This window comes from Xenopus tropicalis, chromosome 6 (genome assembly GCF_000004195.4).
Source record: "Xenopus tropicalis strain Nigerian chromosome 6, UCB_Xtro_10.0, whole genome shotgun sequence".
NCBI classification, from domain to species: Eukaryota; Metazoa; Chordata; class Amphibia; order Anura; family Pipidae; genus Xenopus; species Xenopus tropicalis.
In genome coordinates, this window is record NC_030682.2 from 126,529,451 (window position 1) to 126,556,160 (window position 26,710).

Sequence of the window (26,710 nt, forward strand, 5' to 3'; positions counted from 1 at the left end):
TTTTTTACTTTCGTGCTAGAAAAAAAAAAAAAAAACAATAGGCAAAAAGTATGTTGAGCACAAGCACTATTCATTGGGCTCATGATGAAAAAAGGGGGTACACTGCCAGCTGACTGCGGTGAAACTCTTAATGTTTCTTTTACATCTTTACAAATATTTAGGAAAAAATTATAACTACAGAAAAACCATCCTGACAAGTCACCCCAACCACTGATAAATCTGCACCCTATGTGTGCCACCTTGCAGGAGCTGAAAGCCAGTCCCTCACACATAGGGTTCACATTTTAATGTCCTGAGTGGAAACAACGGCTAAGCCACCCTCAGTCCCTTATGTTATATTTCCCTCCAAATAAAAGGCTTTTCTTACTAAAGAGCTGTGTGCAATGTAAAGAGGCATCAGCGTACAATGCAGCATTTGAAGCACTACAAACAATGCATCTGGCTGTAGGTCATGGTCATTTTAAAGCTCAATAAAAAAAGAACCAACAAGCAAAATAAATAAGCATACAAAGTTAAAGGCCACTCAATAGAACAGGTTGCAGACAGTCCAGCATTTAGAACACAGAGATAAATCTATCTCCAAAAATCTACACACACGTGTATTGTAGATGTATGTACATAATTACATCTTAAGTCCCCTTTTATAAAAAATATATATATATTTTTACATACAGAATTGTTGTTATAGCTTAACTTTTGGGGCCCCGACACAATAAACTTTTTCATCTCAGGAGAAACTGCTGCCATCAATGTGCCTATTTATGTGGTATGGGAAATGCCCGGTCTATAGCTCAAAGCACTGTTTAGAGACAGGTACCTAGCACGCTCTTTCCATGCCCTCTAAGGGTCCCCCTTGTGCCATAGGCAGTTCAATCCCCATCCTTTGGCTTGTACCACAGGCAGCCCAGTTCCCATGCCCTCTAAGGTTAATGTCACAACAGGTGCTCCAAACTTGCTGGAAGCCATCATTAATGGCAACCACCTGTCATCTATTCATACAGGGTGGATTTTTGCTATTATAAAGCTGTAATCCACCCTGTGTGCATAGTTAAGGGGTGATTGCTATTAAAAATCAACGGCTGCCTGCAGGCACGCTCCAGAGAATTGCCGTTTGTTCCGCCAGTGACACTAGCCTAATAGCAAGAAGTGGCTGCCTACAATTTTAGGCATTTTGATTGCACTGATTTTTCCTGAGAAGGCTGCAGTGACTGAAACACCTACCATGCCGGTACCCTGTGTTGCGGTACCCTGCAACACAAACTTATTGTCAGATGCATTTGAAAACTATAGCTAAAATCTCACCTTGCTCCATTATAAGAGTTCTTTCCAGTATTCAAAACACACACAGGTGGAATGGTTTAATTGCGGTTTAGGTGACATACAATTTAGAAAGCCATTTCCTGCTCGCTTTTGCTCTGCAAAAAACATGTGTCTGCTCTACTACAAGGCATAAAAAACAAGGGGAACACAATAAATTCACTTCTCTATAGGTTCACCCCCTCTGAATTTTCCAAGATGATTTCCCACAAAAGGCATGGCTAACATTAAATCCCCACATGAAAAGACTCTCACAATGGAGCAAACGGTTCAATTTGCTGTAGTTTCCACTGAGCTAAATGATCGTGCCGCGTACAGTGGAAGCGATCCTTTAAACTGGGTTCCCTAAAAACTCACACATAATAAGTAAAGATGGCTTTAAAGATATTCTCCCCCAGATCTGGAATTCTAGAGAGCTCAACCCAACAAAAGAACTAGATTAAGAGCACTTGGTTGCGCTTGGTAGGGTGTAAGCTTCCATGGTGTCCCTTAGAAGAAAATAGTCCGGTGGTTCTTAGAAAAATTAAAAAAAACAAACAAAAAAAAAACACTGTCTAGGTATCTCTAGCAATACTCTTTGACAAAATGTCAAATCACAAACATAATTGCTTTTTTAGGTTTTCAATTTCTGTAATTCTATCTATGTTTCTGTAATAAATAAATATGCCAAGACAAAAGACCCAGTCTGTACAGGAAAAAGTGCACTGGTTCTGCCATGGCACAAAATAAAATTGCATGTATGAACTATTCCAATCAGGGTCCTTGTCGGTGGGATTTTCTTTTTTTGCAGAGTTGATCAGAGATTGTGTGTAGGGGGGTCTCCAAAGACGAGGAAGAAAAAGCTTTGCATGAACCCCATTATCTTGGCAATGGACAAAGGCTTAGATGATCCAAAAGAGTGTTGACGGGAATCATACAATGTTAATTCCACCAACAGAAAGCAAAGTCCTTTTGTTGCAGAAGGGGCCCCCATTGAGCTGAGTGCCTTTACCAGAAGTCTTGAACTCCATTTCACAGGCTATGATGGCAGCGTTCAGTTCGACTTGAGCTCGGTGGACGACATAAAACATAAGTGCTATGCTTATAATGACCTGTGAATCAAGAAAGAAGGTGATAAATACACATTTGCATTACTAAGAAGAGCATATAATAATAATTAGCAATCATTTGTATCCCAGGCAAGGGATACGTTGAGATTCCCCTTGAGAAAGGCTCTTTGCCGAAATGTTGGGGTAATTCTCATCTTTGGTAAGTGTATCCGCTAACTTGTGTGTCTTCTTTTGCCTATGCACATTTTGTGGTATGTATTATCTTATAAATCTATGTATTATCTTTTGTAATCTTGCAATTAAAATTGACTGCTGTTAAATCTTTTGTATATTATATAAAGGACTATATTTTTTAATACTACCACTGTGCTTGTGTTTCTTGTGTGCAAACCCTCATCCTATTTAAAATTACTGTTTTTGGTGCCCTTTATGGGGGTACTGTTTTTGGGTTTCTTGTACCAAACACCTATATTGCTGTTTTTTTTGTATGCGAAGTGAGTGCCCTCCATTTATGTATATTTTCATATTTTTTGGATGTCAGAACTTATTTTCCCCTAGGCCGCTCCCCTGTTTATAAGAGCACCATGATGATGGCAAGTTATATGGCAGCTCCATATCAGAAACAGAAAAGAACAATTCTATGAATAAAATAAGATAAAAATTCAAGTCTAAGCTTTTTTTCTACTACATAGGCAATAGCCACTCATGTATATTATGTGACTCTGCATGGACTGATGGACTGCCATGCTAAATGAAGTTGAAGGATTTTAAGTAGAAGAGTCTGCCTGCATCAACAAGGCTTGATATTACTGTAATTAATGTTGGCAGGAATTTAATATCACCTAATTATGGGTATCAAGCCCTATTCAAAACAAAGTCTTCTTTTACTCGGTTATTTTGGCATCTATAGGGAATGCCGCAGCTATAGCAGCAAAAGGATCAGGTTCAATGCCCTAATAATCAATTCCTGTTCCCACTGTACAGTCCTCAAACCAAGTCCTTTAATCCCCCCTGTAATATCAGCACGCTCATGAACGCAGGCCAGGGTGACTTTCACAAGAATCTGAAATTCAGCTTTATTTCTATGTTCTAGAAACCATAGGGCCAGGTGTTCTGTTTATATTGCGGCTGCCACACTCGCTCCAGATATCTGGAGCAGTAAAAAAAAAATCTTACTGAGAAGTGGCAGCTCCAATGCCATATGGAAAACTGTCATCATTTGCATTTTCAAATCATGCTTTTAAAATGGCCAGAATCATTAAAAAAACTAATTTGTATAAATCAAATGAAATATTGATAAAAAGGACTATAAAGAGTGCAGAAATATACCCCAACCAATGAATGGAAGCAGGGCTGTTTATAAATAGGCAATAAAACCTTCCTATTAATCACTGCCATCCTCCTCCATCATAATGTTCTCTAATAATCTCTGCCTTCATGCATTGTCCAAGCTAATAAATTGTTGATCTGGCTGACAAGCTAGAAATGGGATTCTGGCATAGCAATAAGGCTAGGATGAACAGAATGTTGCTGGCGGGTTCACTGCTCTCTAGACTCTGTACTGTAGGCCAGTGCCATATACTGTATTTTCCAGGAAAAGATGTTGGTACAAGAGCTGACAGCCGTTGCTGACTGCATTCCATGGCTGTATGTGGGTATCACCTAAAGTAGTACTGTCGTGGCTCATTGGGTATTCTAAATTAGTGAGACGATGAACAGAATGACTGGACTTTCATTTATACAGCAGCGGAGATGCACTGATATTCTGCACAGCCTTCCAGATGCTAATGCCGGCCACATACAGGCCAATTAAAGCTGCTGACCTGGGCCCCTATACATCAAGTTGCCAACTTGTTAGCCTTTGTATGGAAACAAATTTGGGCAGACATCTACTGAGCACAAAGGACAAGGACCACATTTGCAAGTTCATTTCCTGAATGACCTGTATAAAGGTCTGAGTAACCAGATCAGCCTGATTTCTGTTATGTGGGTGGCCAAACTGGGCAAGAAATGCCAGCTTGATAATCTAACCAAACAAGATGATCTTCACATGTATTCCCAAATTCGCCAAAACATTCTTTTAATGAATCTGTAAAAGCAAAACCTGCATGAGAGAGAAATGCGCAGTCCATGTCTGACACGTTCATAAGAGATAGGTATCTCTTGGGAGGGGTAGGTCAGCATTCCTGTGCAGAAGCAGTCAAACAGCACTGATGTTTGCTTTAAAGGGACAGTAACACCAAAAAAGTGTATAAAAGTAATTACTATATAATGTAATGCTGCCCTGCACTGGTACAACTGGTGTGCTTTACTTAGAAAGACTACTATAGTTTATATAAATAAAGCTTCTGTGTAGCCACGGGGGCAGCCATTTACAGGAGAAAAGGCACAGGTTACTTAGCAGATAACAGATAAAACCCCATTATATTCTACAAAGCTTATCTGTTATCTGCTATGTGCCTGTGCCTTTTCTCCTTTTTCCCAACTTCAATGGCTGCCCCCATGTTGACATAGCAGCTCATTTATATAAACTATAGTAGCATTTCTGTTGCAAACTTACCAGTTTTACCAGCGCAGGGCAACTGTACATTATATTTTAATTACTTTAAAACACTTTCATTTTTTGGTGTTACTGTTCCTTTAAGCAGTGCAATTCAACTAGAGAGGAGGCCTCTGGCAAAGAGTGTTGATCTAAAGGTCCCCATACACGGGCAGATTATGGGGACCGATATCGGCAGCTTATCTGCCCGTGTAGGGGCAGAAACGAGGGGCTTGGCTGACCGATATCTGGCCTGAAATTGGTCAGATATCGATCAGCCAAGTTAGAAAATCCAGTCGGATCGGGGACTGCATCGGCTCGTTGATGCGGTCCCCGAACCACCAATATAATTGGCCCCAGGGCCAAACAATCGAATTATTATTTTTTTTTTTAACTACACGCTCCCCGATATCACCCACCCATAGGGATATTGGGTGCAGATCCGCTCGCTTGGCGATGTCAGCGTGTATGGGGACCTTAAGTGTTAAGTGTTGATCTCTGAGAAGGCCACAGTGATAAAAAAAAAAACCCATATGCCATTGATGTAAGGTAAAGACAGGGATTGTTTTAGGATTGGTCGGACAGGGTGGTTCCCTGCAGAGCGTCAGTCTAACTTACTGTTACAAGATCACAATTAAAATTGTTATTAACAGGCATTGTTTTAAAAGGGACAGATCATGTAAATCAATCATATTGATCTGTGTGGCTACGGTTACTGCCCCACTGTGAGATCCATTAACTTGTGTGTTTGGGAAATCACCAGCAATTTTGGGGATACATTTTTGTTGCACCAACAGACTATATGTTTATTTCCTATATAGCTATATATACACTTGGTTAAATGGAAAATATCTAGCCAGATCGAGCATTGTGATAAAGAGAATGAACTTTACACTTCAGGCTCTCGCATGACTGTTCATCTAACAAACAGGTAACGGCAGTAGCAGATCTGCGGAGCAGGTTAACCTGACACCAGACTTTCTGTATTATATCACTGGCAATCGCACTGGGGAACATAACAAGCGTATTTTTAATGTGTCTGACAATTTAATGATACCAACCTGTCTGAACATGAGAATAACCCTATTGTGCAATGGCAGCTACACACAGCTAAGCTCAAGTGACTGGGGGGAATCTGGGAATTTCATCGTTTGAAAATAGTTGAAAGGGCCGAGGATTTAAAGTGATACGGACAAGAAAAACTACTTTTCAAAATATTAATGTGCATAAAAAGTTACCTGTAAGTTGTGTTGATCACTTTTCATTCTGCTTTTGTAAATAATCGTTACATATATTTCCTAAACCTGACTGTTTTTCCAACCTGGCTTTTCCTTTTCAGCCTGTCAGTTATAGCTTCTAATGCTAATGGACTCTTGCTGCACAAATATGGCAGCCCCCTCATAGACTAACATGGGGGATCGGATAGGTAACGTAAAAGCATTGGGCAAATACATTTAAGGCAAAACTATAAAGCTCATGCAAAGACAATGTTATAATATATATAAAAAAAGTTTAATATCTGGTGTCAGTATCTCTTTAAAGTTCAATGTTGCCTTTAAATTAAAGGTGTTCCAGTGTTCTAGACATTCCCTGCGCAACGCAGAACTTCTTTGCTGACTTTTGTATTGTTTTTTTTTGTATGGGAGCTGTCATTTATTTTATAAATACTATAACAAAGTTTTGTTTATTTTCTTAACTTTACATGTTTATTACTTAAAGGTCTGTAATGCTGAACATGGCGACTTACCTGGATAACTGAACATACCTGCAAGCAAGTCTGCAAGGAAACACTTGCTTACAGCCTGGCATGGTGATATATATAGTATAGTATAGTATATATATATATATATATATATATATATATATATATATATATATATATATATATATATATAGTATATAAAAGAGAAGCATTAGGAATTTATAATACAAACAGAAGAAGGGATACCTGCAAGCTGAAGATGAAATATCCGCTCACACTTTGCTCTGCAATGACATCCTCTATGGTACGTAATGTCGTTCCTAGGTAGGAATTTAATAGCTGAGTAGGAAAAAGCCCAATTGAAGAAGCCGCTAGATAGTTGGGTAGTGACAGGTCTGTAATCTAAAAAGAGTAAAAACAAAATGTTAAACTTATCTTGGTTATTATGAAAGAATCCCATCAATTATTACCATAATTACACACAGCGCATTGATTTGTGGCCAGAATACAATGTAAACATGCATTCTCCTCATATTTTAGTGAACATCACCCTGTGGGTCAGTATTGAGCTGCTCCCTAATCCCTAAGAATGTCCCCAGCCAAGGTAAGCAATATGGCAGCTCAGCTGCAGTTCCTTGGCAATCAATTTATTTGAACCACAGAATGGGGCATTCCCCCCTTATTTTAAAAGAGAAAAAAAAAGATAAAAGTATGGGGTATTTTCTTACAAAGCATGTTGTCACTGTTGTCATTCTCTTATAGCACATAATCTGGCTAAAATGTGTGTTGTGGAACAGTTTATGGGGAGAAAGGGCTTGATTGCTTATTTATTACCTTAAAGGAACAGTAACACCAAAAAATGAAAGTGTTTTAAAGTAATTAAAATATAATGTACAGTTGCCCTGCACTGGTAAAACTGGTAAGTTTGGTAAGCTACTATAGTTTATATAAATGAGCTGCTATGTTAACACGGGGGCAGCCATTGAAGCTGGGAAAAAGGAGAAAAGGCACAGGCACATAGCAGATAAGCTCTGTAGAATAAAATGGGGTTTTATCTGTTATCTGCTAAGTAACCTGTGCATTTTCTCCTGTAAATGGCTGCCCCCCTGGCTACACAGAAGCTTTATTATATAAACTATAGTAGTCTTTCTAAGGAAAACACACCAGTTGTACCAGTACAGGGCAGCATTACATTATATAGTAATTACTTTTATACACTTTCATTTTTTGGTGTTACTGTCCCTTTAACTGCACATGTTCTACTATAAGCAGAAGCTTTACTCTCCCTCTCTCTTCCTCGTCTGTTCCCTCTGCTCCCTGCACCCCACACGTTCACCCTCTGGTCCTTCACACCCATCCACTTTATTTCTACCCCCTGCCCATCTGTTGCACCCTTGACCAAACTGTAGATTATAAAGAAATCAAATTTGAGCCTTGTTTCCAGGTCTCAGAATCCCTCACACATGGAAGTACTAATGTTTATCCAGGTCCCTTATCTCCCATCTCGGCTTTTCTCAGGACAGTTACGGAGAGAGCAACGAAAAGAGCCGACTCATTTTGGAAAGCACCAAAGACCTCAGCTCTGTAAGGCTCAGAGAGACAGGCCTTAAACTGCAGCTACTGCTACTTAATTTGCAGTGACTGCTACTGTTAAACGGGGCTTTCCGTCTTTATAAGTGCAAGCTGAGGAACCACTCCAGTGCTTTATGGTGTGTCTGCGCTCAGAGACACTGCAGCAGCCTGTGTGCGGACACAAGGAGCGGATTTCAGCGCTGCAACGCATGAATATGCGCTTTCGCACTGAAATCCACTCCATCTGTCGGCACCCAGGCTGACGCACCATAAAGAATATTGGAGCGGAGGGGAGTATAAGTGCAGGCCAAAAAGATGTCCTGTGTGGCAGTAGCATTTCCCTTCCTTTCATTGCATGTGTTCATGTGGAGAAGAGAGTGCTCACAGATCCCACACAACCTCATTCTCCTCACTGCATCTTACTGAGCAATAAATAGTAACTATTATAAAGAAAGGAAAGGCGGGGGGTATTATTGGTAAACATGCTGCTCTTTGAAATAGAAAAAGACTTCTTTGACATGCAGTAATGTTCCTTACCCCCCCAACCAAAGCCCTTGGGACTTTGGTAGCACTGCACTTTAATGCACCAGTCATCTGATTCTGGCATTCTAATGACTGAAGACTAATACTTTAAATATTAGCATTAGGTGAGTGTGGCATGAAAAGCGAGAAATTTTGCACCTATGCAGCGCGTCTCCCTTAAAACACTATCTCACATTGTGTGCCTGATACTGCTAATCAAACCAGGGAAAAGGGGTGTGTTTTTGTAAAAATGGGTGGGGCATTCTTGGTGTGGCCACAAAGTGGGCATGACCCAACAATTTTTGCCACGCTGGGTGTGCCAGATCAGGTCTTTCTTTCTTAAATGTTGGAAGGTATGAGGTCCCAAAATACAGCATCTTTAGTTCCCAATGGACAGTACAAGCTCACTGTAAGCTAGAAGAGTACAATCAAACAGGATTTTATAAACCTTTATTAAGAGCTGCAAGTGGCTTCCAGCAGCTTAAAGAAAGGCTTACCCTGTGGAAAATGTATATTCAGTCTTGACCAGCTGGGAATCTTGTTATAAACAGCTTAATTCACATAAAGATAACTATTTTGTTAGTTACATTTTTTAATATAAAAATATTCAGATAAGCATTTTCAGTAACACACTTTGACTTCACTTTCATGTTCTGTTATTACAGCAAACTATAAGTCATTTCCTTCTATTCACTGCCAGCACACCCAATTACATTATAATGGCTCCTGGGGAGAAAGCATCCCAGGCTTCCTGGCTGCGGCACTGTATTTACTAAAATCTATTCAATCTCTCAATTAAAGGACCAGTAACACCAAAAATAAAAGTTTCGCAATGCTTTGTAGCCATGGGGGAACCTATTCTAGATGAAATAGGGCAACAGGGCACATTTTAACTCAGCAGATAAGCTCTATAGAATGCAATGATTTCAGATTTTTAGAGAAATGTTAAATATTAGGAATGACATTCTACAGAGCTATAGAAATTTCCTGACAAGAAATGATTTATTTGTATCTGTCCAAACAGCACCTACAAATCAAATGCAAAAAAATCTGAAATATTGATGTACAAGAAAGATATGCTTATTCCCAGGGACCAGCTGAGACAGCAGCCTAGAGTGTAAGTGTGCCACTTAAACAGCAGCCTAGAGGGTAGAGGGGACAGTAGCCTAGAGGGTAAGAGTGCCAGCTGAGACAGCAGCCTAAAGGGTAAGAGTGCCAGCTGACACAGTAGCCTAGGGGGTAATAGTGCCAGCTGACACAGTAGCCTAGGGGGTAATAGTGCTGGCTGAGACAGCAGCCTAGAGGTTAAGAGTGCCGGCTGAGACAGTAGCCTAGGGGGTAATAGTGCCAGCTGAGACAGCAGCCTAGGGGGTAATAGTGCCAGCTGAGACAGCAGCCTAGGGGGTAATAGTGCCAGCTGAGACAGCAGCCTAGGGGGTAATAGTGCCAGCTGAGACAGTAGCCTAGGGGGTAATAGTGCCAGCTGAGACAGTAGCTTAGGGGGTAAGAGTGCCAGCTGAGACAGCAGCCTAGGGGGTAAGAGTGTCATCTGAGACAGCAGCCTAGGGGGTAATAGTGCCAGCTGAGACAGTAGCCTAGGGGGTAAGAGTGCCAGCTGAGACAGCAGCCTAGGGGGTAAGAGTGCCAGCTGAGACAGCAGCCTAGGGGGTAAGAGTGTCATCTGAGACAGCAGCCTAGTGGATAACAGCAACAGTTGAGAGTAAATGCAAATTGCTAACAATGAATATAGATTAGAGCTGTGAAACCTGGATTGGTAGGACATTAACACTAAGAAATACAAGATTGAGTTTTGTTCTTTCTTGCCCTTTAAATAAATAGAGAAGTGAAGCAATAGGGAACAAATATCAGGGTGATGAGACATCTGAAGCAGGAATTTCTGATGGAGCAATCTCTTTTCCTGCTATGTCACTGCATTTTAATGTGCTACTATCATTTTTTTTTTTACATAAATTAAATCTGTGTGAAATGCACCATGGTGTACTTTGCAAATTAAACTCCATCTGCATGTTCATCTGCAGCAATAACAAAGCTTATATAAATCTAGCAGTGTATGTGCCCGGCTGCCGTCTCATTCCCTATTTATTATCATCCTTCGTGCTGCTCTCTGCAAGATGCAGGATCACATTTAACTACATGAGAATGTGCCACAAATACAGGAGAGGCATTACTGCTTACAAATGACAAGTGTAAATGAAGGATTTCCGCTACGGCAAAACAGCTTTCATTTAAAATAAATAAAACAAGGAAATGATCTTTGAAATATCCACAGCTGGTACACGGAAAGCATGAAAGCACACAGGGGCCAATAAACCTTGCCTACTCTACCACATAAAAACAAATCTATTACATATATAATTACATCAAGCAGGGTCAAATAAATATATTTAAAAGAAAAAACCTCAGCAACTTTTATGTTCCAAACAGTACAATCCCCATGAAACAGCCCCCTGTACTTGCAATGGCACTGAAATATATACAGGTATGGCACCCATTATCCAGAAACCTGTTATCTAGAAAGCATTGCATTATACAAAGGTCATCTCCAATTGACTCCATTATAATCAAAAAATGCCAATTTTCAATTTTCATTTTTCTCCGTAATAATAAAACAGTACCTTATACTTGATCCTAAAATATAATGAATCCTTATTGGAGACTAAACCCTCTTATTGGGGTTTTAAACTGTTGAAATGAATTTGTAGTAGACTTAAGGCATGGTGATCCAAATTACGGAAAGCCCCTTACCAGAAAACCCCAGGCATTTTGTATTACAGGTCCCATGCCTGCACCACTATAGAGGAGTGAGACCCATGAAATTTGGTTGATTCAATCCTAAAATAAGTTAGCTTCACTCTAGGGGTGTCACACCAACGGCCCTTAGACCAACAAACGTATATTTTAGCTGTAATATTGGTGTGTAGGCGCCATCTCAGTGCATTGTGCCTGAGTCTGAGCTTTCAGAAGGAGCCAGCGCTACACATTAAAACTGCTTTTAGGTAACCTATTGTTTCTCCTACTCCCATGTAACTGGAGGAGTCCCAAGCTGGACTTGGATTTCTTACTATTAAGTGCTATTCTGATACCTACTGGGAGCTGCTATCTTGCTCCCTTCTCATTGTTCTGCTGATCGGCTGCTGGGGGGGGGGGGATATCACTCCAACTTGCAGCTCAGCAGTGAAGTGTGGCTGAAGTTCACACATGTCTGTGGCACCCTGGGAAATGAACAAAATGGCTAGCCCCATGTGAAATTTCAAAATTAAATATAAAGAAAAATCTGTTTGTGTTTTCGAAAAATGGATTTCAATGCAGGATTTTGCTGGAGAAGCTCTATTAACTACATGTTTTCCCATAACAGTATTCCTTTAAGTCTCCTAAAAAATAACTCAAACATTAAATTAACCCGATAGGATAGATCAGCCTCCAATAAGAATTAATTATATCTTAGTTGGAATTAAGCACAAGGTATTGTTTTTATTAAAGAGAAAAAGGAAATCATTTCTAAAAAATAAGAATTATTTGTTTAAAATGGAGTCTATGAGAGATGGCCTTCCCGTAATTTGGAAATTTCCGGATAATGTTTTTTTCCGTATAATGGATCCTATACCTATCCTTAGTAATCATGTATTTGAATTTGAACATAATCCCCAGTAATACCCAGTGCAAAATCAGCAATTAGTTTTAAACACTTTATTTCGGGTTGGAAGATGAAAGCAAAGACCCAATTGATTGCCACTAGCATTGCACTTGTGCAATTTACCAGCCCTAGCGACAGTAATCCTGCACACACATAAATTGTAAGCTCTCTGGGGAAAGGACTTCATCCCAACTGTGTATTGAAACTCCTGGCACTGATTGATTTTCACTGTCTTACTTACACCTTGTATATAACTGCATATGTTTGTGGTACCATAAAAATAAAGTACCTATCCTGTTCTGTACCAGTACTTCTAAATATATCTGTATACAGGTATATCAAATAAATATATATTTAGTGTTTGCACCATTAAAAAAAAAAAAAGGGGGGGGGCTGGGCAGTGGGAAAAAATGTGTGAGAAAATACTGACCTTGGTAATTACCTAGTGGCAGTGATCAAAATTCTGTTTATATCCAAAAGTAGCTCAACACTGATGGCAATAGGAACCAACCCAAGTAGCCCCCAGCAGCCCAAAAGCTGGTAGTTATAACATCCTGCCAAGGGTCAGTAAAAGACACATTGAATGTCCTTTAGCAGGTGATTTGAAAACATAAAAAAGGAGAATTAGGTACCCCCCTAACTAGGTGGGGAACAGGCCAATATGCAGGAGTAGCATAAGCAACTTTGACAACGGACAGCCTTTTTTCACATTTTTATGTCTTAATTATTATATGTACAATAGAAAGCACTATCAATCTACCTTGTATTACATTTAATATGTTTCTTTTTACTATTATCAAATTATTGCTTGATCTATCTCTATTGCAAGATTGGATTGTACATAAAACCCAATAAAAATTTTAAAAATTAAAAAATATGCAGGAGTAGCTAAGCACTGACACTTCAACTAATGAGAAGCCAGGGAGTTGGGAATGGAGTAAAGTGATCTGGGTGTATAGGAAGCTGCAGAACTGCAGGGCCACATAGGAGAAAGCAAGGGGAGTATTGTTAACCTGGGAATTAAGCAGGAGGATAAGCTCTCATGAAAAGGTGATTACAGGCTTATTGCAACTGACACATTTCTTTTTGAACCATTTGGCAGCCTGACCTAAGTTTTCATGTATTCTATGCAGAAAATGAAAAAATTTAATTATTTAGCCCAGAGGGCTTCTACTAAACACCCAAACAATTATTGGAAAGAAGTCAGCATTACATAAAAGATGGCAGTCAGAAGGCTCAGAGTGAGGAGGGGTAGCCGTACAATGCACTAATGCTGCCCATACACCGACAGATAATACAAAGCTAAACTGCCGACCCCGACAGATATCCACGTACTACAGGTTCGGGGACTGGTCAGGTTGGAAAATGTAATCTGCCGATGTAGCATGTAGGCCAGGGCATTGCAAATAAAGCCTCATTGTGATGGCGGTATCCCTTTAATGACTGCATCTCTAATACCCGTACCTGTGCAAAGCCACGGAGAGCTGCCCCGCCACGAGTGCTAATCTTCTTAATGAGGTCAGTTATTTTGCTGTGATAAATCACATGTAACAGTTCTAATTATTTCCTGGCATTGCCCAAGCTGCTGTAAATCTAACATATCTCCGTGCCAAGTCGCAGCTGTTGGCAAAGTTGGCAAAGCAATAAAACAAAGTCACAGATTTCTGTTTGTATCATCACAGAATGGCACAGCTCTGCACAGTATCTCACCAATAAGACTTATTTATGTAGAGACGAATATTTTGTATTTAAAACTCTGGTATTAATTTATGCACATGTAATTGTTGTACATGTTTGTACAGCACCACAGAATATGCAAGTACCCTCCAAACATCAAGACTAGCCACCCATTGGCCCCCAAAATTCCCCATCTGATAACTAAACTTTCAGATATTAAATATTAAAAGGGGAACACCACCCAACCACAACTTACGGTAAGCTTTTTGAAAATGAAACATAATTTCAAGCAATTTAACGATATACATGAATTAAAAAATATGCAGCCTTTTCATGATTTTGAATTAAATAATATGGTTTGGAACAGTTCCCTAAGCCCCGCCCCCTGTTCCCCTGCTGATCTGGTTGACTACTTTGAGAGTCAAATAAAATATAACAGTAGTCAACTGTCCTCAGCCTGCCTTCAGCCTGCATCCTCCCAATCCCACAATTCCCTGCACAGGTGATGTCAATAAGGAAAGCAACGTCGCAGTGCAATGCATTGTGGGTTATGAAGTTCCTGCACACACCGGTTTTGTACAATATCGGTGCATGTATCGCCAGCTTAAGTCTGAGGTTGTACAGGTGTGAGCAGTGCAGGGGATTACAGCCTGAATCCGAGGTGTGAACAATGCAGTTAATCTCAGTACTGATACCATTTAAAGTTTACACAAAGTTAAGCAGGCAGAGCAGCTAGACAGGTGGGGGCCATGGGCCACCAGAGTTAGCCTTAGAGTTAAGGCTAGTGCCACACCAGGCAGCTTCTCAGCCTGCGGATAAATGATTATGCTTCTAACAGCTTTATGATGTGCCTACCCCCCAGGGCCACAGAGTCAGCCTGGGTGCAGGTACATGGAGCAGATTTTGGCGTCAAAATGTCTACTTGAGCGTTTCCCTGCCAAAATCCACTACACATGTCTGTACCAGGGCCAACACACTGGCTCTGGATGCAAACACATAAGAAAGTTGTTAGAGAGTAGCAGGGCTGTGGAGTCGGTAGATAAATTCTCCGACTCCGACTCCTCAGTTTCTGATACTTCTGACTCCGACTCCTCTGTTTTTAATATGCTAATGTATTTTATACATCCAGGAAGGGGCACTTAAAACACAACTGAACTGATAATAAACTGATAGACAATTTTATCTATACTCCTACTCCTAATGATTTCCCTAGAATCCCATAGTCATGTTTAAAGTTTAAGCTAACATTACAGCTGAATTACAGCAGTTTTTCAAATGTTTTAAAGCTTCAGTCTTAAACTATTGACTATCCATTCCCTTCACGTATACAAGTATTCCTAGTCCTGCAAATTTATTTTACTTAATTAGTTATCAGTGAGAGTTAGGCAAGGTTCACAGTGGCCATTGTGTTCCCTGTAACAGAGGAACCCGACGCAGTGGAGCTGCCGCACCTTAACTGTGCGTTACGTCCCATTTAGTGAAGCATACAGTCAATGAAAAGCTTCATGGTCACTCAACGTGTTCGTTTATGCACTGCGTGCATTGGGCTTTATTCTTATAGCAGAGAAGTAATTAATTATGACTGTTTGTGAATTGGGACATTCAAACTTGCTTTATTTTTTTTTTTTATTCCCATTTAAATTTAGTAGGAGTCGGAGTCGGTTCATTTTTTGCCGACTTCGACTCCAGGTACCCAAAATTGCCTCCGACTCCTCGACTCCGACTCCACAGCCCTGGAGAGTAGGGGCATATTCTCAGCCTACGTTTATCCACTGACAGAGAATCCCCTGGTGTTGCACTAGCCTAAAGGGGAAGCTCAACATTTTCAGAACAACTTTCACACACTTTAAACGTTCTAATGAAAGAAGTGCTTACTCAGTTGAGTTCAGCATTTCCATCAAGTCAGGGTAGTGTGCTCTCCATCACTTACTTATAAGCACATGAGTATGGGTTGAAAATTCATAAGCGAGAAAAGGGGATGTGCAGTACATTATGTTACTGCCCTGACTGTCCCTGGCTGAGTATTCTTACAGATGGGACGTTATGTCACCCCTATTTAACACATTCCTTTTGGGATTGATTTAAATTGCTGGGGGTATAACACATACATGACAAAGTAGCCCAAAGTGGCAACTTTGGGCAGAATAGCTAATATAGCAATGTTTTCATATGCTTGTAACCTTGTTTTAAGTGAAGATAGGCCTGACCAATTGTTGAACGCAACATGTCTGAAAAATAGACTTATTGGAGATCCCGGCACAGTGAAAAAGAATCAAGAGATTCCATGTTATCCTAGAACTATAATCAGTTAATTTCAGGCCACACAAGCGTTATCAGTAGAAAAGTGATTTTATTGCTACTCGTGGAGACGATGCCCTTTATCAGCGACACACAAATAATCTAGGAAGGGAAGCCATGTTAGGCAGAAAGGACACTTTGTTGCCTCCAAACGTTGCAGTAAAATGATTTTCTTTCCTGATAATGCTTGTGCTTGGAAAAAGGGAAACTGAACGCTGCAATAAAATGACTTTCTAATGATAAAGCTTGTGTGCCATGGAACTGTAAGGGTTGGCTCCAGTTCTAACAACCTACTGCAACCAAACAGGGTGTAGCATTTGTTTCCTATGGATTACTGGAACAGGGGCAAATGTAACACCTCTAAAAGGGCTTGTAACCCCCAAACTAAATATTTTATTGGACTTACATTTATTTCTATCCTGCAGGCATAAAAATATTTTCTGTACAGAAAAAAATACCAGTTTTATTGTACAGGTGGAACATTTTCTTTGTTTTACTTGTGGCAATCCTAATTATCACGGATACTTAGAGCCAATTTGTCAACATTCTATTTTTCGTGTAGTCAGTGGTTTTTAAAACCACAATTAAACTCAATTTCTCTAAAAACACAAATGCCAGGTGATTTATTAAAAAAGCCTTTTAAAAAATGACAGCTATTAGATTACATTTTTTTAGTTTTGGATTTGTCATATTTTTGAAACATAATAAATGGTGAAAAAACATTTTCAGTAACAAAATCATATTTTTGAAGAAAATACAAATTATGAATTAGAAAACAAAACAAAACATGACCTTCAGTAAATAAGCGACTATGTTTCATATGATTTTTAATACATTATGGCAGGCTACTGATCCCGACCAATAGCCATGTACTATGTATATGCAGCTCCTCTTTTCTATTGTTCCAATAGGCCGGGCTGTCTGCCTGAATGATTAGAACAACAGAAAGTGTGTTTAAAAAGTGTAGTCTACCATGCTACATAGAGGGGGCATACGAAACAGTTTTCATCATGTTAATGCTGCATTTGTGCCATATTTTGTTAACTACTAGTTCAGCATGTTCTGATGCTCTGATGTTAAAGTAATAGATGATGATGCATGTACAACCTTTGTCTTGCTGACTCTGGATCACCATTTATAAAAGATCTTTGCTCTTCTGTTTCATGATGTCATCAAAAATGTGCCGGCAAGTGATTGCAGCAAGAGGGTATAGGTCATATTAGCACACACTCCATAGTGTGATTACCACGACAGCACTGGGCCTGGACTACAGACAGATATTTAATCATGTCCCTTGGAAGACTACAAATCTGCCATAAAAAAAAATAGCTTAAAATATAAGAAATCAGTGGGAAGATAAGTTAGCAGAGACTTCTTGGGCTCAGGACCATCTTTTATAATACTTTGTCAGCTATTAGCTCATAACAAGGCTATGGATACATAAAAATATGCAGTTACCCCACTATAGATCAGAGTTTTGAAAACAGTAAAAAGGCAGCATATGTGCCTATTTTCACCTGAGCTGCTATGAACCCTGGGGCACCATATTCACTTTCCAAAGAACAGCTTAAGCTGGCCATACACTGAAAGATCTGCTCATTTGGCAAGGCCAGATCAGAGCATTAGGTGAGGGCCACATCAAAGAGCCGATGGTGCCCCCACCCTGATGGGAATTTTAAACCTTAACCCATGAGGGGACCCATATATGGACAGATAAGCCGCTGACTCAGTCTAAAGAGGCCAAATCAGCAGGTTAAATCTGCAACTGTACAAGCCATCTTTAACCAAGCAGATTATCAAGCAGCTTCCTGTTAGTAACATGACAGAACTGGGAGCAGACTGGGATTCAAATAAGGCCCTGGCATTTCAGGTACACAGAGGCCCAAACAGCCCCCACCAGCCCCACAGAAAATGGCTGTCTGTGGAAGCCCCTCTGGCATCTGCCAAAATCCAGAGACTGCCAGTCCAGGGCTGAACAGAACATAGCATACCAACATGAAATTGATATAATGGTGTCACTAGCAGTCTTGTTACCACAAAAAGCAAACTTCCACTTCTGAATATTATTCTTTATCAAGCACCAACACCTTCACATAACAGTTTACAGAGAAAGTTCATCATTGACATCAATCCCTGCCCTGGAGGAAAACAATCAAATTTACAGACAATAACAGTACCTGATGGTGATCTCTCGGGGATGGTCACTTGCATGATCACCACCCTAATATTGCATACACAGCATATTATTAGAATCCTTTAGGGTGATGACACGAAAGCTTTCCTACCAGCAAGAATAAATCGCCAGTAGTGTTGTTTCAGCTTTCCAAAGTTTCTTTGTGAAGCCGAAGTGACATATATTTTCTTACCAGCGTTGTACATTCTTGCCGGGAGGAAAGCATTCGAGAAGATTAATCATGGGGCGACTAATCTCCTCGTGTGTCATCGGCCTTAAATATATAGCGCTAACATGTTTCTGCAGGGATTTCTAGAGATTGCTAACAACTAACTTGGTGACCCACTCTGTCCTAGTGAAGCAAATAATCTAAGGACTCTAATTCATACACACACACACAGGGACAATTCACCAGCGGGTGTGTTTTTGGGAGTGCTAAAACCCACACAGACACAGGATTGAACAAACAAACTTTTTGCACATAGTAAGGTCAATATTGACCTCAGGACCCCAGCACCACAAAGCAGCAGAGATAACCAAAGTCTGACAGAACAAACATTTTGGGCACAGCAGTTCTTCGCTTTGTCCTGCTTTCTCCGAAAGGTTGGCAAACCAGTACATGCTCTGAACCATGTGGGCCACCATGGGAAAGATTGTAATGGCTGGCAGAGAGGTACTTGGAACTTTTAAGTTTATTTTCATTATTTTACATATGAGTTATTAGGGAGCCCAATTACATAAGCGGATTTCAGCTATAAAATGCGCAAGTATGCATTTCCTGCCGAAATTGGCTCCATGTGCCTACACCTAGGCCGACACAGTGGCTCCGGATGCACATACAGAAGAGCGCTAATTCAACCTTAGGTCTGCAGACTTGTTGCAGATCCCCCTTTTCAGCTCAGGAATGTCCCTTTGAGACTGCTGGAGTCCTAACCAAACTGACAGAAGTGAATTTCAGCTCAGCTCATGCTTGAGTATGCATTTTATGCTAAAATGAGCTCTGTGTGCCTGCACCTAGGCTGACAAAAAGAGCTCTGATGGCAGACACAGAAGAGCACTGATTCAAGTGTATGGGCGGATTCCCGGACTGTGTTTGGCATAAGCCAAAGGACTCTAGATGCCACCTGAACTACAAAAATGGCATAGATGACCATGATCTAAAGTAAATAAGTGTTACGTAGGGCCAACAATGAGATCACAAAAGATTGTTATGCTAAAAGAGGACCACATTAACAGCTTGCAATAGGCTGTCAAATAGGTACAAACACACAAGTGATCAATAAATAAGTTTGAAAGTACAACACTGTTGCTATTTTTTAGACAGATTTATACAAAAGCAGCTTGGGTAAATAACATGGATTCTTGATTAAGCCTAGAATTACAAAAATCCATTAAAGTTTAGTCACTTGGACACCCCTTGCGATATTCATCGAGACACACTTGCCTTGTTCATGAGAGAACAATAAGAAACCAATGTGCATTTTCTGGTCTTTGGCCATAACCATGCTCTACTGCAAAACTGAGATTCAGCAGATTACTTTGAACCTTCTTACGATGACGCCTTAGCTACCTGCAACAGCTGAGCTCTGCCCCTAGTCCAACATGTGTAGCTACATCACCAGGGGCAAATTATTAGTCCATTTGGCAGAGGCCTTAGATGTGTTACACTGCAACTATACTGATCTCTATACCTTTCCCAGGGAAATAAACAGCTTCAACAAACTCCGGGGGCATGTGGAGACCCCTGTTCAGGTAGCAGCTCATGGAGCTTCTCAGTGGACTGTTATTAGTTTTAACAGCTACTCTGAAGTTCTGGGGATCAGGAAGTGACAGGAAATACTACAGTAAACTGGCTTAATATTCTTGTTTATTGCCACAAAAAAAAGAAACAGAAACCACTGATATACCTTAATTAAAACAATAGCCAAAAATTATGTTTGGCACATGCCCTATTCATTGAACTTATTTTGAAAAGAGGTGTATACTGTCCCTTTAAAGGGCAAATAAGAAGGCTGCAGAGACAGCAGCACAGTAGCTCTATAGCATAAGAGGATGATGAGGAGGACAACTTTCTCATAGAATCTTATGGGATTAGATTATATCTACAAGTACTTTCATAGAATATTAAAGGATTACAAAATGCCTCCAAGGATTACAAAATTTCCCGCAGGGACAGTTGTCCACCTGTGGAGGACTGTGTTGACATTAAGTGGACAACTGTCCCCGTGGGTGAGGTTGTCTTGCAACATGGCAGCAATTTCAGACACAGGTCCCTAAAGCTGTCGCAATTACACCCAATAGAAAGTTTTATCCAACATATACATACCCAATAACGGAATGATGGGAACTGTAAGTGCAGACAAATGGGATACTAGCAACTGCAGAATTACTGGAACAGACAAATGCATAGCAATATGTGAGTTTTGTTGCAGGGTGAGTTTTGTTGGTGCACTGCTGCTTGTCCCTTTACTGAAAGAAACCGCCAGATCTAGGTCTAACCAATATACTGAAGCAGAAGCTGCTGGATGCAAACACAATGCAAGCACTTTGTTTAAATCTGTAACAAAAAGGTTCAGGGATATTAAAGGCAAAACCAGTATCGGTCATATTACAACAACAGGCACTGCCGTGGCATTTGTACTTACATGTCTGGGTAATGTAATGTACCATATCTGTTGAAACAGATCACTATTTATTTTGTGCTACCTAATAAAGCATATTGCTGAGTAAAAGGGAAACGCCACACTGGCACTGCCATATGGCTGCGCCAAATATCTGCTTTAGAACCATTTATTTCTATCTGTCAACATTTGGCTTTGGGTGTTCATATGTATTTGTGATTGTTATCTCTGCCGATGAGCAGTAGATATGTCCATTTTTCCCCAATAAAGAATGATTGTCTAAAGGAGAAACACAACATTTAGAATAGGGAAATTAAAGACCTAAAAAGCCACAATCACATAAACCCTAATGCTTTTGGGATATCAATGTAAAAATGAGGTTAGTTCTCCAAGAACATAGGTATTGTTTCTGCAAAGCCCAGCAAAAGCTTGGGATTTAACAAATAAATATATCATGTGGGAAAGTGCAATCTGCACCCTTCCAGCTGTTGTCAAACTACAGTTCCCAGCCACGCTGGGGGGCAGGACATTCCACGGTGACAGCTCTCACAGGAGTGCAACACAGCAACTGGGGCAAGGCTTGTTACTGCTGGGATCTGTAAACTGTGGCTTCCCATCCCATACTGAGCCCCTAATATACAGAAGTCTTGTTGCACATCCCCCCCTTTATAAAACTGAATATTTAGAAACAACAGAATGACGCAGGAAGTTGAAGTGATAAAACGGCCAGAGGGCCAGATCTCTAAAGATGGGGAAAGTGAGGTTAAAAAAATGACTTCAAGTGTGAGGTTTTTCAACAGCTCCCAGCATCAACACCAAAAGCCTCAATGGTTGTAGGGCCCAGACCAACTTACAATGCGTTTTACCCTATAATCTATTTATTATGAACTCAAACTGCTCTCTCAGCTCAGGAATGTCCCTTAGAGACTCACTGGGGCCCTAACCATACAGTGGGGCCCTAACCATACAGTGGGACCCTAACCATACAGTGGGACCCTAACCATACAGTGGGGCCCTAACCATACAGTGGGGCCCTAACCATACAGTGGGGCCCTAACCATACAGTGGGGCCCTAACCATACAGTGGGACTCTACTTAGCTGTTATGTACACTAATCCAAAGTTCCAGACAGCATCCCTCAGTTCAGCCCCCCCCCCCCCCCCAGACAGCTGTGCTCTGCTGTGGGAAGCAGTATGGCAGCAGCTGGGGGACAGCAAGTTGGCCAATTACTGATGCCCTGGACTCACCGAAAAGACTGCATTCTGCAGGCCGAAGGGAATGGGGGTGAGCCTGGCCAGGGCCACCACTTTGAGCCCGCTGCCCCCCTCCACAACCCGTATGACGGCTCCCAGTTTGTGGCTAGTGTGTATCTTGGCCAGCACCCAGTGGGTGAGCAGTTTTTTGCACAGCAGGTGGGCTATGAATGTTCCGATGAGAACTCCGACCACGACCAGCCCGATCCCCAGCACCAGGCCGTACAGGTAGCCCGCAGCCACGTTGAGCACGATGTAGCCCCACACGCAGGGCAAGGAGACCAGGATAAATCCGACGATAAAGAGAAGCATCCCCACCAGGCTGTCCAGACTCTCCAGCCATAGCAACACATCCTTCAGGTAGTGCCGGCCCATCGCTAGGGAAGCGCAGCACACAGCGCTCAGGGCGCACAGCAGCACAGCGCTCCGGCACCAGCACACCCCAGTAGCACCGTCTGCCTGCAGCAGCAGCGGGGAATGGGCATGGCCGGACTCCCCTACAGGCTCCGAGGACATCGGGTTATCAGGAAGGTCCCGGCTGTGGAGCCAGCGGCCCAGCGCTTGGCGCCCATGAGAGACGAGGAGCTGCAGCGCGGAGCCAGGCATGTCCGCGGACCGAGTAGGGGTGAGCTGGCAAGCCTGTTGCTACCCCGGCTTCCTGGGAGTGGGATGTTATGTAGGCCGGGTCAGTCGCACGATGCAGGAACCCACCGGGCTACCGAGCCCTGCTCCCCACTCCGGTACATGGCGAAGTGAGGGCTCAGGGGCCGAACCGGCGCTTACACACAGAATCTTCTCATCCTAGCAGCGCTCTCGGTTAGGGGCGGTACAGTGTACCACTACGTCACACCCACAGCCCCTCCCCTCCTACCACATCTTCTGAGGGAAGAGCCTAAACAGCTGTCACAAGACTAAAACCACAAACCTCTGTAGGGAACGGGTTGCGCTACGAGAAGACGAAACTACAAATCCCAGAATTCCCCACGTAGTGGTACTTATGCCGTGGCATTATGGGAAATGAAGTTCTACCACAGCTGTGGGCGTTCTGGTTGTCGATAAGGCTTGGCTGGGTGGTGTCAAGGTATCTGCTAGCTCCTCCCTAAAGGCTTACATTTGTCACGCCCACTGCTGCAGCTGTTTGCTCATCTGAGCCTGTTGGTGTCGGGAGTTGTGGGGCCGAAGTGTTATGAGAGGGATTCGCCTGCGTGGCTGCTCTGGGAATTCCGGCTGAGCTCAGACTTAGCGCTATCGCTCTGCTTTAAAGGCTCTCAGGGAACCAGATTATGAGCAATTTGTGTTAGGGAAAGGCTTGTGAGCTCGACTGGGGGATGATGGGAATGTGAGGAAACTTTGCACAAAAATAAGATAAATATTGAGGCGCTAATGAGGATGGCCTGGGATTCCTGGGTCTCTCCAATTCCCAAGGGTTTACAATTGTTGGCTGTTTAGACTTTAATGATAATCCAGAACATGTAATGGACTGGCCGGTACCCAGCATGGTAGTTTGTGTTCAACAGCACTTGCTGTGGGTTGGGGATCACAGAACCACCAGTGTTTCCAGTTAGCCCCATGGGGCTGCAGTGTTTGCTGAAAATACCGCCAGGGTGTATATTTATATAAACCTATTATGGCAATAAGGTCAATAAGGCTTCCAAAAATGCCCTGTCAAATCTGACCATCACCTTTACAGAGCACGGAAATAAAAACATTGATTTAGGGCAGGGATCCCCAACCTTTCTTACTCGTGAGCCACAGTCAAATGTAAAAAGACTTGGGGAGCAACACAAGCATCATAAAAGTTCATGGAGGTGCCAAATAAGGGCTAGGATTGGCTATTAGGGGCCTCTATGCACACTATCAGCTTACAGGGGGCTTTATTTGGTAGGAAATCTTGTTTTTATTCAACCAAAACTTGCCCCCAAGTCAGGAATTCAAAAATAACTACCTGGTTTGGGGGCACTGAGAGCAACATGTTGCCCCCATGCCACTAGTTGGGGATCACTGATTTAGGGCAATATTATACTAGTGGGTATTTACAGACCCGGATTTGTGGCGAGGCCAGAAAGGCCCGGGCCTAGGGCGGCACAAATTTAGGGGCGGGGACCTCTCCCCACTGCTTCGTATGGGACTTTAAACATTTGCGCATGCGCACTTACGCTCGCAGCCCGGGGGGGGGCTCTCGTTCGCACATGCGCACACGGGGGGCGGGGGGCCACAAGACAAATCCGGCGCTGGGTATTTAGGCAGTGGGTGTCAAACATTTGAAGTTCAAGCTCCACTTTAAGGTCCAACCTTTGGCAGGGCCCCCCTTGGGTTGTTAAATTAGTACAAATATAGAAAAACAGACATTCAGCCTCCACAACTTAATCCCCTCCAGACCTGTTGAATGTGCGTAATGATGAGGTGAATGTCCCAGAACAGCATAAGGCAACCACTTAGCCGTGTTAATAAAAGGGAAGCTCCACCCAAACACAACTTAAAGGGGAACTTTGGCTTTCAAACCATAATTTGTTAAAGAGCCCTACACAACACAGAAACTCCTAATATATCTATAACTGTAATCTTTTCATTCAAAAACTTTGAATAAATACAATTTTACATGCTGAAATCCAGTTCTATTTTGGCACCATTTAAAATCCTGAAGGAGGGACTAAAACACTGATGTAGATTGTAAGCTTCCTTGTAGATTGTAAGCTCTTTTGGGCAGGGCCCTCTTCACCTCTTGTATCGGTTACTGATTGCTTTATATGTTACTCTGTATGTCCAATGTATGTAACCCACTTATTGTAAAGCGCTGCGGGATATGTTGGCGCTTTATAAATAAATGTTAATGTAATGTAAAAAATTGTAACAACTTCTCCACAACCTACAGACAGCATGCAGGAACTACATAACCCACAATGCATTGCACTGTAATGTTCCTTTCTTTATTAACATCATGTGTGCAGGGAATTGTGGGATTGGGAGGATGCAGGCTGAAGGCAGGCTGAGGACAGTCAACTACTGAGATATTTTATTTGAGTCTCAAAGTAGTCAGCCAGATCAGCAGGAGAACTGGGGGCGGGGCTTAGGGAACTGTTCCAAACCATATTATTACATTAAAACAGATTACAGTGATAGGTATAGTAGGGGTTTCTGTGTTGGTTCAGAAACCATAGTTCCCTTTTAAACCAAGTGATACGGTCAAACAGCAAATTGTAGTAGTGCTATGTTTAATGTATAAAGCTGGCCATACACGCACCGATACTATCGTACGAAACCTCGTTTCGTATGATATTCGGTGCGTGTATGGCATGTCGGCGAGTCGACCGATATCGCAGGAAGCTGCTGATATCGGACGACTCGCCGATCGGCCAGGTTAGAAAATTTTGATCAGGCGCCATAGAAGGCGCCTGACCAAAATCTGCCGTCAGGGCTGAATCGGCAGAAGGAGGTAGAAATCCTATTGTTTCTACCTCCTTATCTGCTGTTTCAGCCCTGACGGTGTGTGGCGGATCTGACACCGATGGTCGCACAAAACATCGTCAGATCGCCACGTGTATGGCCAGCTTTAGGCTTGTGCCAGATTAGGCACCTTTACTTGTCTGAAATGTAACCCACTTGCTGTGGCACAGCGAGAGATGCTCTTAGTTACACTGAGAGGTTTTGGAAGTTATGGCTGAGTCAGACACAGGGACAAGCTGGAAGGTGAGACCTCTGGAAGGAACTAGTGATGTCCCGGCAGGTTTCACACAATTGTTTGCTGACGGTGCAACTAAACACATGTGGGCTATGTGCCGAGGCAAGGTGAAACCTAGACATGTCACAAATGATATCTCCACAGGCTTCACAAAATTGTTTGCTGACGGTGCAACTAAAAACATGGAGTGTAATTTTCCCAGTTCTAATAGCTCATAGCAACTAATCAGCAGTTAGCTTTTACCATACCTCCCAACTTTCCCGATTTTCGCGGGACAGTACCTCTTTTGACAGCTAACCCGCAGTCCCGGATTCTTACTAAAAAGTCCCTCATTTCCCTTTAAATAACCTGCCAAATTTAGAGGAATGGGAGTGGTATTTAGGGAGTGTGGTTGCAAAAATGGGTGTGGAAAAAAAAAATCACAGCATCTATTTTTGTCCCTCTTTCCGTTTTTAAAATGTTGGGAGGTATGTTTTACCAGTTTAGTGATTTCGAATATTTAGTAAACTTATGGTTGATGAACTGTTGCATACAAGCATAACTACTACTCAAATCCATGAATAGTGAGCCATGGTGTTTGTAAAGCCACTTTTTTTTACCCGGTAAAAGCAGCATCACTGACACAGCTTTCTGTTGCTCAGTCTTTGATTTTG

General features: G+C 41.9%; 1 protein-coding gene across 1 annotated transcript; it reads right to left on the reverse strand.

The window, feature by feature from the left end:
* tmem64 (transmembrane protein 64) lies at positions 1-23,316 on the reverse strand. The gene is made up of 3 exons (XM_004915152.4): positions 22,373-23,316; positions 6,854-7,009; positions 1-2,408 (listed from the first exon to the last, which is right to left on the reverse strand). The coding sequence occupies exons 1-3, from the start codon at positions 22,982-22,984 to the stop codon at positions 2,229-2,231; spliced, it is 948 nt and encodes a 315-aa protein (XP_004915209.2). The 5' UTR covers positions 22,985-23,316; the 3' UTR covers positions 1-2,228.
* Positions 23,317-26,710: the final 3,394 nt, after the last annotated feature.